This window comes from Bidens hawaiensis, unplaced genomic scaffold (genome assembly GCF_021521415.1).
Source record: "Bidens hawaiensis isolate Kalapana, Puna unplaced genomic scaffold, B.hawaiensis_p1.1 tig00012605_1, whole genome shotgun sequence".
Classification (NCBI taxonomy): Eukaryota; Viridiplantae; Streptophyta; class Magnoliopsida; order Asterales; family Asteraceae; genus Bidens; species Bidens hawaiensis.
Genome location: NW_027492035.1, coordinates 84,177 through 100,724, shown reverse-complemented (window position 1 = coordinate 100,724; position 16,548 = coordinate 84,177). Strand labels below are relative to the sequence as shown.

Below are 16,548 nucleotides of genomic sequence, written 5' to 3'. Positions count from 1 at the left end.
TTTTATCTCAATGGACCTCTGATAAAAAACACTTAACGTCATTATATTTTTCCCGAGTTTCTTTTGATCGGAAGAACGATGCGATTCGATTGCTGTAAATTTTATCTCGAAACGGTGATTCAAGTGACTTGATTTTTGTTAATTAGAAATTCAAACACCCGAATTGAAACATTGTTTCATCGCTTGAATAACCGTTTCGAGATTAGTTTTACATCGGTCGAAACGTATCGTTCTTCCGATCAAAATCCCTAAAACATCGGCTTGAAACTCGGAAAAAAACATAACAACGTTAAGTGTTTCTTAACGGAGGTCCATTGAGACAAAAATAGTTGAAACTTGGGACCACTGGTAGTGATTTTTAAAGTTAGGATTATTATAGCCCAATACACAAAATATGAGATTATTTATTTTTAATTTGCCTTTTTTTAATCTATTTAGCCTTTAAGATATGGCGTATGCTAAGACCGTCCCTCTGTTATTATATGCACTCTGCTTGTTTTAAACTGCGTTTGAAATAACCCACATATCCGAGTGAGGTTTGTCGAGACGGGATGTTAGTTGTTCGTACTTATTTATATTGTAATAATTGTAATTAGTCTTTGGTTTTATTGAATACTGAATGCATGTTCGCGCGATGCAACGGGTGTTTGAACGCGGACCCTGTTAATCACATAACAATTATGAGTGTTCATGGTTCGGTTTAAAACCTGGAAACCATTTAAACCGGTCATCGGTTTGATTGCACGTCTGGGTTTTCTACTTTCGGTCTGTTGGTCGGTTTCAAAATTTTCAAACCATAGCTAACGGTTTGATTCATGTTTTATACCGGAAACTGGCCATATGAAACCAGACCATACTGTAAATGTTGAATGCATTTTATTTTTTTTTATTATACAGTATTAGATATGGTTTGTTATATATAGTTCAAAAATAATTGAACAAAGTCCTTTCTAATACAAGTAAACTTAGCTATTACAATTTTAAATTAACCTAATTTCAATATAATTTTTTGTAATTTTTGTTCTTATTATTTCGTCTCCTAGGTCTTCAATCAATGGTTACCATTGATGTGGTTAAAATTATCACACTTCCTGTTATGATTCTCTCAAGTATCATATTTTGTTGATAGTTAGAATTGATGATACAACTAAGTTAATAATCATTTTATGACACATCTAAATTAATAATCATTTTAAACAAAATTATTATCAAAGCTTAAACTTTGAAACCAAATCGGAACCAGACCGTTAATAACGTAAGGTTCGATTTCAATTTTCAATGGTTTAGTTTAGGTTTTCGACGACAAAAAATCAGTACTAACGGTTAGGCTCACAAGTTTAACTTAAAACCCATCAAAACTGGCATTGAGCACCCTCACATAACATATTATTTTTTTTAAATTAAAAAAATTATAACAACATCATACTCAAATTAAAGAAAACAAAATGTTCATTTTTATGGTGCAATTTATTATAAAAAAAATATTAACGTATGAAACAACTATTGTTGTTTAAAAATCGTGGTTGGAAATTAGTTTAAAAATTAAAACTAAAAATATAATATGGTTAAAGGTGAAAGGATAAATTTGTAAGTGATAAATTTACCCATTTTTACACATACACTTTATACATTAATATTTGTAAAACTCTTAAAATCGAGTGTCTTATTTTACTTTTGTCTCATTTATTGTATGTAATATATAAATATTACAAATTATAAATTAAATTTTCAAATAAAATATAGCGTTCAAATGTATTAATCAATTTAATGATGGTACGTATTTAAAAGTTTCATTTTCTAGTATAAAAAATCGTTAAAGGTATAACCATATATTAATATAAACTAGGTAAAACCCGTCGAGCTGCGACAACAGGTCGATATCGGTTAAGTTTGTTACGGCACCGACACCAGAACAAAAAAAAGTGAATGTAAAAGCCCAAAATCGGCATACATACAACTTATGATTGAAGTGACATGAGTTTGGTCAGTGTCAGCTAGGTTTGTTACTCAACCGACGTTAAACCTAAAAAAAATATGTTGGTAAAACAGTCAAAATAGTAGCCGCACTGGTATAACTTACGATACTAAAAAGTAATATATCTAAACCGACATTTAATCTGTTGATAAAATATGGGCGGTGCAGTGACGGGTCGACGTGAATTTGTTCACTAAATAAACATATCTAAACAAAAAAGGAAACCAAAATAAAGTTCTTAAAAAACAATAAAATAACTCAAAAATTACACTACTACATCGAAATTCACTTTTAAAATCTATCTTCGATGTTCAGTATGATAGAAGCAGAAATAGAAGCTATGGGATGAAAGATGTGATAAACAAAGTTGATCGAGAATGGCAAGTTGTACAGCAAAGGTAGAAGCATAGGTGCTAGACTTGTAATAAACACAAACTTGAGGGGTCAAAATGAAAAACTATCTTGTATTAAAGATTGTGGCACCGACTATCTGATATTTATCTATAGTATAGAATGTGTAGTGTGAGAATTAGAGATCGTTAGATATTAAATATTCATGTATGTCGGTATATGTTAGACGAGATTAAAATGAGATAAAATACACGTTTAGGGTGTAGTGAATTGTATATTTTTTTTATCTTAAAGATCTTCTGTTTACGTCCAAATTAATTGAGATGAGGTATAACGCATACAAACAAAACTCACAAAAAGGAATTGTGAAAACTTTAGTTCGACCATAGAACAAAACAAACATGAATGTTTTGAGTTTTTCTCATATTACATAACATGCATTTGAACCCATAAGGATGAATTCAAGCACGAAAAAAAAACAAATAGACAAAGAAGATAGCCTTTGCTTTAGTGATCTCAACTTTTGGTCGTCCATCCTTCTTGTCAATGAAGTTGAGAAAAAAACAAGGCATGTTTTCACCTTAAAAACCTCAAACATTAGCAAGAAAACAATACAACTTCTGCTATCATGGTCGTCTAAAAACCTTTACAAGATATAATAATATGATCAATTGGATTTCATATCTCCAGAACAATATCTGCAATTTACGACAAATCATCAATACCTTTATTTTCACAAGTGGCGCATGTTAAAGAGAATCATGTGGACTTTTTGTTGCACTCGCATAAGTCTTTAAACTTATTTTCATTGTTAAGTCCATAAATTAAAGAGAGTCATGTGGACTTTTTGTTGCACTCGCATAAGCCTTTAAACTTATTTTCATTGTTAAGTCCAGAGGCTTGTATAAAAACAAAAAGAAAAAGTCATTTATATAATTTTAAGAGCTTATGATTATAGAATTACTTAGTTGTTGGTTTTATAGTTAGGATTTTAATCATGCCAAATGCAAGTCAACTTTTTTTTTTATTTTGTTGAGTTCTTTTTTTTTTAACATGTTCAAATAAAGTCCACTTCACTCATGTAAGTCCAAATATATTATTATACTTTTTAAACGTTAAAAAACTCACATTCAGAATCAGTTTTGACCCATTTTGATCCGTTCTTTTCATTTTCATCCTCTATAACTCTATCTTTCTTGTGTGGTGATCTTCTACCCTCAATTAACTTTCTTGATGATGATGCTTGAGCATTATGAGGCTTAATGTTGTTCTTAAGCATAGCCTTTAAAAGCTGCAGTCATCACAATCATAATCAGAAATCAAGCAACTAAGCTAAACCAAAAATATAACGAAATTCAATAGATCACCTTTTCCATTCTTGATTCTGGAAGTGGATCACGAAAAGTAGGAATTGTGGGAAACCCGTTGCTACATGCAAAAAATTTCTTGAAAAGTAACGATATCGATTTTTTCCCAATTGATTTCTTATTGTTGTCTACGCAAATATCCTTGCATCTACCAAGAATGGCTCTAATAGTTCGATCAATATCTTCTTCTTTGTCATTGACTTCAGAGTTGACTTTGACCGAAAGTCTACGGTCAACCTCTAGGCTTGATGGGCAGTTAAGGAATCTATCCAATGGTAGATCAGTAGGGATTTCCTGTTTTTTGGACAAGAGATTTGTCAGCTCTTTCTGTAGCTTTCCAATCTCTTCAGTTGTAAATTCAGAAAGATCTGTTACTTGAGTTTCTTGAATTTCTTCGTTTTCGATTGGTAAATCATTGTTGCCGAACGTTCCAATTTTTAGCAAACCGTGTGGCCAATCACTAAACTCTTCTTTTTGGGGTTCTTGTTTGATTTGATCTGTAAAATGCATATATAAACATGAATATGATTTCAAGTTGAATGACAACAATGCAAGAAGTATTTTTTTTATGAATCCTTTATGGATTTACAAGATCTATACATGTGTTAGTTGTGTATATATTTGAAAACTATAAATTTCTATAATCTTACAAAATCAAACAAAGAAACGTGTCTTTGAAATTTTAAGCAAACTCTTTTTATAACAACATTAACGTAAACGTTGATATGATCGATATAATGAATTCAAGAACAACCCTTTGATCCAAAGTTTAATAATACCAGTTGCTGACAAAACATAAATTTAAAAACAACATGGTACGTGTATGTGCATGCAATGATGCAAATTATTGTATTGTATACTAGAAGCAACACAAAGACATAAAATAACATAAGATCTTTCTTTAAAATAATGGTACTACAAGTAAACCAATAAGATGCATAATCATATCTCACATGTAACATAAGTAAACATGATTCTGATTTTAAGTTGAAGGAAACTAATTCAAGATTGCATTTTTTATATCCACCTAATTAATGGAAGGGTTTTCAAGATCCATACTTTTTCCATTCAATTTCAAAGATCCCAGTTTCTATGTTCTTGAAAAATCAAAATCAATAACTCCGTCTTCGTATTTTAGCCTTTTAGGCCGCATACACAACATGCCAATAGATCGTGACGCATGAATCATATATATATATCAATATATAGAGGACGATATGAAAATGAACTAAAAACAAGACCCTTTTAACCAAGTTATAGTACCATTTGATGATAACCATATACTCAAATTAGTTATGGCTTATGATCGATAAATTTCCTTCTTGTACATGCATGCAAAATCTTACATTATATACGTAAATTTGGAATGTTTAAACAGTAATTCAGATAAACCAATAGCTAAGATGATCATAAGTCCATAACTTGTTTAACATTAACCGAAAACGGCAAAAGTTAACCAAAATCCAAAGATTACTTACGAGCAGAAGAAGCAGCATTTTTGTTCTTTCCTTGTCCACCAATAAACTTATTTTGCATCCAACTAAGAAGCTGCAATAAAACGTAAATCCAGTCATAAGCAAAACATGCAAAGAATGAAAATGCAAACACAACCTACATAAACCGCCATATCTCATCACCTTCATGATGGTGGTTATTATGCAACTAGAAGGACACGGCGGTGTCGATGGTGGTGAATGGGTGAAGACCAAATTAAGGCAATGTGGCCGGATTTGAAGAAGCCAATAAGAGTTTTGCTTTTGTAGATAATAATAAAATAAAATTTTCTAGGCTTCAAGTACCCAAATGACTTCAAGTAATCTAGCTACATCCAACCTTCCCATTTTATTTATAGTTAATTTTTTTTCTTTCTGAATCCATCACAATCGAAGTTTTATATAATTTACTATAAAACGATTACAATAAAGTGGCAGGCAAACGGGCAACAAGCTGCGCCGCACCCCCTTTTGAACAGCAAAGCCAATCCTGCTAAAAACGAAGTTTTGGGACCTAGAAGTTGAAGAGGTTCCGTGTACGACGCGCTGAACCCTACTCAAAAATTTCACAGCCTCTGAATTATTTGATCTCATGCGTAAAGACATTATGAGATTATAATAATCCATCCCTGTTTCCTCGTAACAATACACATGCTAAACAATGTCGACTGCTGTGTGGTGAAGGTGTATACGTGTCAGGATTTTACTCCGTTGGATCCATCTTGATGCTCCAAATCACTATGGGTTTATGTGCTATGATTTCTTGATTTTACATTGGTCAATAATGAATCTAGATGAACCGATTTTTTTGTACTTATTTATTCCTTCTTAAATTTCCTTGTAGGTACGTACATTTGGTGATATCTTCCATAGAAGGAAAATATAATAATTTTAAGAGAAAATTCTTAAAATAGCCTATTTTTAAAGAAAGAAATTCAAAATGGCATTTTTTTTAAACTTTCCAAAGTGACCCTTAAAATCCGTCGTCGGAGATAGATTTGGTTTGAAGTTCTACGGAGAAGACGAAGTTTCAAAAATGTCGTCCCCCTATTTTGAGTTGAAATTGTATGTTTGAAAATAGACGGAGGAGATAAAGTTGAGTTGAAAATGGTCGGAGGAGACGAAGTTGAGTTGAAATGGTCGAAGAAGACGAAGTTGAGTTGAAATTTGTCGGAGGAGACGGATTTGGTTCAAAAAGGTACTTAGTTAAATTTCCAAGACAGATTTGAAATTGTACGAAGGAAACGGATTTGGTTCAAAACTTAACAGGGCCGACAGATTTGGGTTGAAAACTTAAGTGATATGTTAAGAGACCATTTTAAGAATTTTCCCTAATTTTAATGTTTTTTTTCTATTTACTAAAAAGTAAGCGGACCCAAAAATATAGGATCCCATATATTGAATTTGGTGGTGTTCGTAATACATATGAAAAAAATAATGAAGTGATGTTTTAGCATCATATATGGTTAATTAATAATAACTTATAATATGTATATATGCAGCGATTTTTTATATGACTTTTTATAAATAGAGACGAAGAGCTGGTCTTAGAGAATTCACATACCTTCATCGAGTCGGAAAAAAAATGTAAACTATTTTTTTAAACAATAATTAAAGTTATAGTAATAAACAAAACAATTTATGACGTACCAAATAGACTATAACGTGTTTTTGGTAATCTAAAATAGTGGACTTATAAAAATTCGGATATTCTAAATATATATATATAATATTGGAATTTTTTAAAAATTTTCATGTCTCCGAAAAACACGTGCCCCGGTCGGGCACCGACATTACCCACCCTTAGGGCCTCCCTGTAGAGAAGATCGATGATCGATAATATGCTCAAGTATTTACTCAACCCAACAAAATTCATGTGATCGGGAGATAACAGGAGCCATCTTTAAAAGGTTTGTATAATTAAACGCGCCTTTTATAAATGTATACATAGCTTTAAAAAATAATTCAAAGTGCGTAAATTGGTTTAATAAGGACGTAACTAAAAATTACGTTTAAAATTAATATAACTGTATTTTATAAAATTAAAAAAGTTTTGTTAAAATATAGCTTGTGCAAATAAAAAAATGCGCTGAACTTTGATAAAATCAAGAGTTTATAAAATAGTTATACTACAGAACATGCAAGTTAGAAATTGTTTAAATTTTAGTTTTGAAGCGGTCAGGCTCTAAAACCGCTTCTAGCAAGCTTCATAGCAGGGCTTGCACATGTAAGAGGTTTTAATAAGTCTTGCACATGCTAAAAGCGGTTTTATTAAGCCCACCGCTTCAAATGATTGCAATCTAAAAGGCCACTTTGTCTTACTCTCATTCAATTTAAAAGACCACTTCATCACCACGGCTATACCCATGAATACACCAGCTCAAATCATCTTCCATGATTACTCTCACCCAAATCTTTTAAAAGATTTCAAAGCACATTTATGAGTTACCAAAAATTTTGATTTTGACTTAATATGTATAGCTTTTACTCATTATTTTGATTTATAAATTGTTTATCTTATCTAAAAATAGTGTTTATGTTTATTTTTTAGTTGTTTTAAGTGTTTATATATATGCATATTATGTATGTGTGTATATTACTATACTAGTTTTAGAGCCCGTGTCACACACGTGATAATTCAAATTATAAAATTATAAGTAAAGCAAATAATTACATAGCGTATATGAAAAAAATGTATTAAATCTATGCTTGTATCTACACAATGTGTCCGTGAAAAAACGTACCCAAGAATGCTTCTTTCTATTGAAAAATTCATTCTCGGTGTCATATATGTATAATTGAAAGAATTTTGGTTATGAACCAATTTTAGAAATAATACTTCTCATACGATAGTAGTTCTAACCACTCAGCCTAAATACAAAAGGAGTGTTACCTTTATTGATATATTTATCAATTTACCACCCATCAAAGGAAAGTAGAACATTAAATTGTATTAACGGATATTTTTCAAGAACTATGTTTTTCTAAGCTACACCATGAAAAGATTTTGATAAGTTTCAGAGGGTTTCTCGACTTTGTCATAATGACAACATAAAAAATAACATGTTAACTCATCCAATTTTTTGAATATTTTGTTTCATTTGAGCATAGTTTTGCATGACATGCTTCCCATACAACGTTATGATCACCATTGAAGGAAAAATTAATGTTGACATAAATATTTCAAATTTGATAAAAGTTAGTAGCATTGATAGGCATGGGGGTGGTATGTCGAAAGCTTTTGCAATCTTTTCTTAAATTTTAATGGTTGAAGGAAAAATAGTCAATTTGCCAAATCCCGAACCTTTTGATTATTTCAAAAAATGCCCTTAAAAATAAACTTGAAACCCGAATCATGTTTAAAATTATAACTTTCATACTTTTGACATTTTAAAGTCAACACTTTAAACCCATAACAAATTTGAAGAAAAATCTATTTTGCATTTTCAAACTTTTAAAAATACTCAAAAATTTCATTTTTGACCTGTAACACATTTTGACCAAAATGTAGTTAACTTGTACCAAACAATCTATTTACCAACTTTTGACCCATAAAATCAAATTTGAGTTCCACATAAAAACCCGAAATAATTTTCATTTGAGAAACATGATTTGTTGTTGATTTTCGGAATTCACCAAGTATTTTGAAATATATAGTAAAATAATATGTTAATATTTATATTAATAAAAATATCATCATCATCATCGTACTCAGTAAATCCCACCGATAGCAAAGCTATGGTAGGGTCTGAGGAGGGTAGGAGAGATTTCAAATGAGAACCACTTTGAGTTTTAAGAACTCGAAAGAACTCAACGTACCAATTTTTTTTTCTGAATTTTTTTTACACATACGTAATATATGTAGGTTACGTATACGTAAAAAGAATTATAGAATTTTTTACGCACCGAGTCGACTTATCACATATGTGTAACGGGCGTTTAAAGTTGTGTAATCACTGTACATATTTATATTCTCTCCTACTTTAATTTTTAATCATATTTAATCTCAAACACATAATATAATCTATTTAATTAAATGTGTGGTCAAGAATTAAATTCTTAAGTTCTTAAAACTCAACAAGGTTCTAAAATATCTCTCCCCTATATATATATAGGATTTGGTTCATTTCAGAAGTGTTTCTTAGAGCGAGAAGTGCGATAAGAGATTATAACCAATCATATGATTTCTTTTTTAATTTCTTATTATTTAAATAAAAGGGTATGTTAGTAAAATATAAAATGTTTTGTTTTGTAACTCAAACTCATTAAGGTTTAATTAATGTTAAGTTACTAACAAATCATAAGTTATTGTTATTATTATTTATTTATTTATTTCATCTAAAACTTGAACAATTAAAATCCATTTAATCTAAAATTATTTGATTCTAACACATGGCTAATTAATTTTTTTATTTGATACCTAATGTGAAGTTTTTTTTTTAATCAACTAATATAGTGTAGGCTTATCTTATGTAATGTAGATATAGTTACGTAATCTAGTGTATGCACACTTTCAATTTTGTATAGTCATAACTAATGTAGTGTAGACATATCATATATAGTATTGGAAAAACTAATGTAATGTAGGCTTACTTTCAAATGTTGTGTAATCATAACTAATGTTGTGTAGATATATCAAATGTAGTGTAGGCAAAACTAATATAGGGTATGCACACTTTCAAGTGTTATATAGTCATAACTAATGTGGTGTAGAAATATCATATGTAGTGTAGGCAAAACTGATGTAGCGTAGGCTCACTTTTAAATGGAGTGTACGCACACTTTCAAGTGTCGTATAGTCATAACTAATGTAGTGTAGATATATATAGTGTTGTGTAGGCAAAACTAATGTAGTGTAGTGTAGACACACTTTCAAATGTTATGTAATCATAACTAATTTATTTTGGACATATTTAATGTAGTGTAGGGACACTTTCAAATGTTGTGTTGTCATAACTAATGTCGTGTAGAAATATCTAATGTGGTGTAGGTAAAACAAATGTCGTGTAGTCACCTGAGACAAGTTGGAGTATGTTTTTATGTATCATGTATATGTATTAAATTAGTATTAATTATCTTATGAGCATTAATTATGCTAGAAAAAATAACCGACGAATTCACTAATGCCTGGTTTAATTAGGCCAACACCATAAAAGACATGCATGCTCTTTTTAATTAAAAATATGTCATACATATGTGTCTTTATCTATGATAATGTTATTTCTATTTGTTGACCATTGATTAAACATAATCAATAATCTAGATTCATTTCTCGCACTTCTCGTATGATCCATCCCCTATATATATATATATATATATATATATATATATATATATACACACACACACACCTATTCTAATAAAGTAAAAAAAATGGGAACACTTGTCATGTTTTGGTTAATTTTCATAATTTTTTTCCCTTCAAAACTAATACATGTAATAAATCAATAATTATTTACTTTCCTTTTACACTATATTTATATAATATCTATATATTTTTATATGTGTGAACCCTCGGGTGGGCAAAAGTGAAATTGCACTAATTTTGACGTTGTTTTACTGATCTCGTGAAAATAACGTTAAAAGTGGCGGAAGGTTAATCAGGCATCATGTGGTGGCGCTGATAGCCGAAAGACAAGGGTACACATACCAATCGGCCGATGTCCTGGTGGTTGAGTGTTATGTGCCTTATGTCCAAGGCTTGATGCAAAATTACTACGAGCCGGGGGTCTCACCGGAAGCAGCCTCTCTATTCCTTCGGGAAAGAGGTAAGGCTGTCTACATCTTACCCTCCTCAGACCCTACCATAGCTTTGCTATCGGTGGGATTTACTGAGTACGATGATGATGATGATATTTTTATAAATATAAATATTAACATACTATTTTACTATATATTTCAAAATACTTGGTGAATTCCAAAAATCAACAACAAATCATGTTTCTCAAATGAAAATTGTTTTGGGTTTTTTGTGAAAGTTAAATTTGATTTTATGGGTCAAAAGTTGGTATATAGATTGGTTGGTACAAGTTAACTACATTTTGGTCAAAATCTGTTACGGGTCAAAAATGAAAATTTTGAGTATTTTTAAAAGTTTGAGAATACAAAATAGATTTATCGTCAAATTTGTTATGAGTTCAAAGTGTTGACTTTAAAATGTCAAAAGTATGAAAGTTAGAATTTTAAACATAATTCGGGTTTCAAGTTTATTTTTAAGGGCATTTTTTGAAATAATCAAAAGGTTCGGGATTTGGCAAATTGACTATTTTTCCTTCAACTATTAAAATTTAAGAAAAGATTGCAAACGCTTTCGACATACCACCCCCATGCCTATCAATGCTACTAACTTTTATCAAATTTGAAATATTTATGTCAACATTAATTTTTCCTTCAATGGTGATCAGAACGTTGTATGGGAAGCATGTCATGCAAAACTATGCTCAAATGAAACAAAATATTCAAAAAATTGGATGGGTTAACATGTTATTTTTTATGTTGTCATTATGAAAAAGTCGAGAAACCCTCTGAAACTTATCAAAATCTTTTCATGGTGTAGCTTAGAAAAACATAGTTCTTGAAAAATATCCGTTAATACAATTTAATGTTCTACTTTCCTTTGATGGGTGGTAAATTGATAAATTTATCAATAAAGGTAACACTCCTTTTATATTTAGGCTGAGTGGTTAGAACTACTATTGTATGAGAAGTATTATTTCTAAAATTGGTTCATAACCAAAATTCTTTCAATTATACATATATGACACCGGGAATGAATTTTTCAATAGAAAGAAGCATTCTTAGGTACGATTTTGCACGGACATTTTTTTTATTAAGCTCATTTAAAAAAAATCATTTTGTGATATAAATAAAATAAATTTATGTACACACTTTATAGATACAAGCATAAATGTAATATATTTTTTTTCATATACGCTATGTTATTATTTGCTTTACTTATAATTTTATAATTTAAATTATCCCGTGTGTAACACGGACTCTAAAACTAGTATATATATATATATAGGGGAAGTATATAATAAAAACTCATTTGAGTTGTGAAAAGCCTATGTAGCATCGTTTTTTTTTTTTGCACATGTAATATATGTTGTTACATTTAATATAAAATATCAAAAAATAAAAAAAATGTTTTGCTATTTTTTACTAATTTTTATATATGTTTTCGGGTGAGAGAAAAAGTTAAATTTATGTTTACATTTTTTATTAACTTTAATTGTGGACCACAAGATTCAAACTTAGATAAAAACATGTGGTTGAGAATGAGTTTCTAGATTTTTCACAACTCAATGAGTTTTTATTTTAAACTAACCCTAATATATAAGGTGAGGGATCTTTTGAGAACCTTGTTGAGTTTTAAGAACTTAAGAACTCCATTCTTAGCCATACATTTAATTAAAAAGATTAGATTATGTGATTGAGATTAAATCTGATTAAAAAATCAAAGTATAATAGAAAATAAAATTGTAAGGTTACACTAATTTTTACGTCCGTTACACATATGTAAAAAGTCGACTCAGTGCATAAAAAAGTTTATAATTTTTTTACGTGTATGTAACCTACATATATTACGCATGTGTAATCACATTGAGTTCTTTCGAGTTCTTAAAACTCAAAGTGGTTCTCATTTGAAATCTCCCCTATATATATAAAGAGAGAGTTAAGTGCTATTTTAGCACCCGTGGTTTGTCCAATCACGCAACTTTAGTACCGTTTTTTAATTTATTGCAAATAGTTACCTCACTTTTCTAAAACTTGCATTTTTAGTACTTTTTTCTAACCCTGTCTATTTTGTCCGTTAGGTCAGGGGAAAATTAGTAATTTTGATTATTTTATTTATTTTCACTTTTAGCTAAGTGCCATTTTCATACTTGTGATTTGTTCAATTACGCAACTTTAGTACCTTTTTTTGAATTTATTGCAACTAGTTACTTGATTAGTTTTGGATAAACAGAAAAACCAAGTGAGACATTACATATTACAATTAAAATATCATCTCTAACATTAAATGAATAGATCTACCCCCCTCCCCGTGCTCATTGATCCTTCAAACCCTAACCATTGTTCATCTTCAAGTTCAATGAATTACAATATATTGTTTTGTCCACGTGATTCATCAACCGTCATTCATCTACAAGTTCAATTGATGTTATACTAAGAGGAGCAAAGTTGTGTGACTGTTATTTGGCTTGATCCTTCGATGTGTTAAAAAGCTACTGTTATCATACCCGAACTTTTGAAAAAAAAAATGCATATAAAGAAAATGCAAGAAAAATTGTTAAGATGAACTCAGATCTTGAGCTACTATACGTAAATTGGTAATCAAGAACAAAAGGCAAAAAAATATATTATACATTTCATGGTTGTTTTTCATCTTCTATCATGTATTTAATTATCTTTAAATTATAATATGTAATAGAAAAATTACAAATTTTGTCCTTTCGAAAAGGACCCATTCCATAATTTTAATAATTCAAAAGGATAAAATTTGTAATTTTTTCTATGTAAGATGTAATGTCTCTTTTAGTTTGTCTATCTATCAAAACTAATCAAAGTAACAGGTTGCAATAAATTCAAAAAAAAGGTACTAAAGTTGCATAGTTAAACAAACCACATGTATGAAAATGACACTTAGCTCTAAAGAGAAAATAAATAAAATAATTAAAATTACTAATTTACCCTTGACTTAACGGAAAAAATAGACGTGGTTAGAAAAAGTACTAAAATTGCAAGTTTTAGAAAAGTGAGGTAGCCATTTATAATAAATTCAAAGACAATACTAAAGTTGTATAATTGGACAAAGCACAAGTAATAAATGACACTTAACTCTATATATATAAAAAATATATTTTGAGAATGAGTTAAGATTTAAGAATTTTAAAAATAAATTGTGAACCACATTTAATTAAAACCTTGATTTTTAGTTATTGTGATTAAAGGAGAATTTAAAATTAAAAACAAAAGAGAGAGAAACAACTAGATTAAATGGTGAGAGGGTATTTAGATAAAAAAAATACCCATCACTATCTTTTAATAAGTCAACCTATCATTTCATTTTTTCTTTTTTTTTAATAACAAATGATTTAAAAAAGTAAAACATTTTTTACTTTTTTACAAACTTGAAATTCTGATTCTTGTAAGAAAAATTACAATTTTTGTCATTTTGAATTACTTAAATTAATGAATGGGTCATTTTTAAAAGTGAGTTTCATTCTTTATCCTTTATTTACATGTTTGGCTCGATTTTTATCTTTTACACTAATAGAGGCTAACTTTTTCAGTTAGTGGCCATATGTGTACCGTACATGAGGGTATTTTCGTCCTTTTACCCCTAAGGACTATTTGTATAATTAATTAAAATTGCAATTCAGTCAAACATTTTAGATGATGAACTATTTATATGATGAACTATTTATATAAAGTTTGCAAGTGAGAGTGTGAGACACACCTTTTTTTTAATAAAAATTAAAGTCAAATATATGTTTTTGTCCCTCTTTCTCTTTTTATATGTTCCTCTCCATTACCACCACATGTAACCACCCACTTGCCACTACCACGACTTCCCCAACACCAGCACCTAGCGTTGCAACCATCACCGGAGATACCACCATCCCTGCCTCTCTATCTCCTTCGCGTTTTGGGACCTAGGGTTTTTTTACCATCTACGCCGGCCACCACCACTTCAACCTTCGTCCTCCTTAACCCTAGACCTACTGCCGACCACGACAAACCATTTTTACAACTATGGTATCCAAAGCAATCGGTAAATCAGATTTGAGACCACTAATATATTCGACCTAAAATGACCAAACATATGAACCATCACCGGTAAATCAGATCTGAGACCACAAATATATGAACCATCACTAGTAAATCAGATCTGAGACCACCGCCATCGTCTCTTAACCTCTGATGCCCAAATCTGTGAACCTCCACCATCTCCGGCTATATTCATACCCCACCCACACTTGAACACGATAACTCCCCTACCCCTCTTCTTTTTCTTTGTTTTGAGCCCCCTGTTTATTTTTACCCCTCCCCACCCCAATAATAATAACAACAATAATAATTGGTTCATGTGTTTAATTTTGTGCTAGGATTTTGATGATAGAGTAGAGAGATAGACAGGAATGATGAGCACTGGATGTGTGTGTGTGTGTGTAACACTAAACTATAGGGCCTCACGTTTAAATTTTAGTAAATAACACAAATGGCCTCTAAATCATGGTAATTACATATATGGACCTTTTTAAATAAAATTACCAGAACGTACTCATGTGCATGGCACATGAAGAAACACTAATCAGACCCCGGGCAAGTTACTAGTAACCTGGGGGTTGGAGAGATGTTTCCCACGAGGGGTTAGACCCTTGAAAGATGGTTCTTCTGATAACCTGCAAAACAGACACCGTGAGCTCGTCACTGAGAAGGGGGGGGTTCCTCCTTGTGACCACCCTCCGGCGTGAGAATCAGACTAGATTGCTCTTTAAATATAAAAGTATATCAAGAGATTGCTAGAGCAGATATCAGGTATAATATGATGATAATGTAGTAAGATATGATGAGATGAGATGATCATACCATTTGTGGTATTTATAGCCGAAGGTAGGTTTCCAAGGGGTTTAGCCGGCCCAACACGCTACCAACTGTAACCTATGCACGTGCCCTGCCTGTGAGTGGTGGATAGGTGGCGGCTGACACAGAGCAGGCGTGTCGTGCACTCTTCCTCTTCTGCCAACTACAGGCTAGGCACGTGGTATGGCAGGAGTTGGTGGGTAGGCGGCGGCTATTGGTCACAGTGCTGTGGCGTGCTGTCTGCCATGCTGCTGTCAGTGAGCTGTCGCATCTCTGATCAGATCTTTTGCCCATACCTCGTCAGGTACAGTAAAAGATCCTTCAGTATACGGACTGGCTTATTTGGGCGGGAGTATTCCCCCTCCCGCCTCTGTGCGGGATTGCTCCCGGCTTGGCTCATTCCTTCAGGTGACACTGAACGATTGAGAGCTAAGTGCCTTGTGCGTGTAGCCATGCTGCGCGGGTGGCCTTCCCTAATGGCTTGTATCCGAGGCTGCGGGGACAGGCGGAGTCCTTCACCATTGGGAGGCATTTCCTGCGGGACCAGCTTGCGTACTGCGCGTAAGGACGTCACGTCTCTGAGCATGGTTGGTCCTGCGGATCCAGTTGGTCTCTGCGCAGACGTCCCTGTTTAAGGTGAGTCTTGCGGGTCCAACTGGGCTCTGCTGGGACCTACCTCTTCAAGTCCCCCCAGTCCAATGTTCTTCTCATGAGTGTTTAATGAAGTGAGGTGAACTTTTGGACTTGAGCAAAGGGTTTTGAAAAGGGTTTT

General features: G+C 31.6%; 1 protein-coding gene across 1 annotated transcript; it reads right to left on the bottom strand.

The window, feature by feature from the left end:
* Positions 1–3,004: 3,004 nt before the first annotated feature.
* Positions 3,005–5,534, bottom strand: LOC143541445 (protein DEEPER ROOTING 1-like). Its single transcript, XM_077034273.1, has 5 exons — positions 5,493–5,534; positions 5,172–5,304; positions 3,694–4,190; positions 3,455–3,617; positions 3,005–3,024 (listed from the first exon to the last, which is right to left on the bottom strand). The coding sequence occupies exons 1-5, from the start codon at positions 5,532–5,534 to the stop codon at positions 3,005–3,007; spliced, it is 855 nt and encodes a 284-aa protein (XP_076890388.1).
* Between the last annotated feature and the right edge of the window lie 11,014 nt (positions 5,535–16,548).

What these genes read in the sequence shown, in the direction of transcription:
- LOC143541445 (XM_077034273.1), bottom strand. Translation starts at nt 5,534, where the DNA reads ATGGGAAGGTTGGATGTAGCTAGATTACTTGAAGTCATTTGG. An exon ending in AAATGCTGCTTCTTCTGCTC is followed by an intron (nt 4,191 to 5,171) that starts GTAAGTAATCTT and finishes TGCATTTTACAG; the next exon opens with ATCAAATCAAACAAGAACCC. An exon ending in GGTCAAAACTGATTCTGAAT is followed by an intron (nt 3,025 to 3,454) that starts GTGAGTTTTTTA and finishes CGTAAATTGCAG; the next exon opens with ATATTGTTCTGGAGATATGA.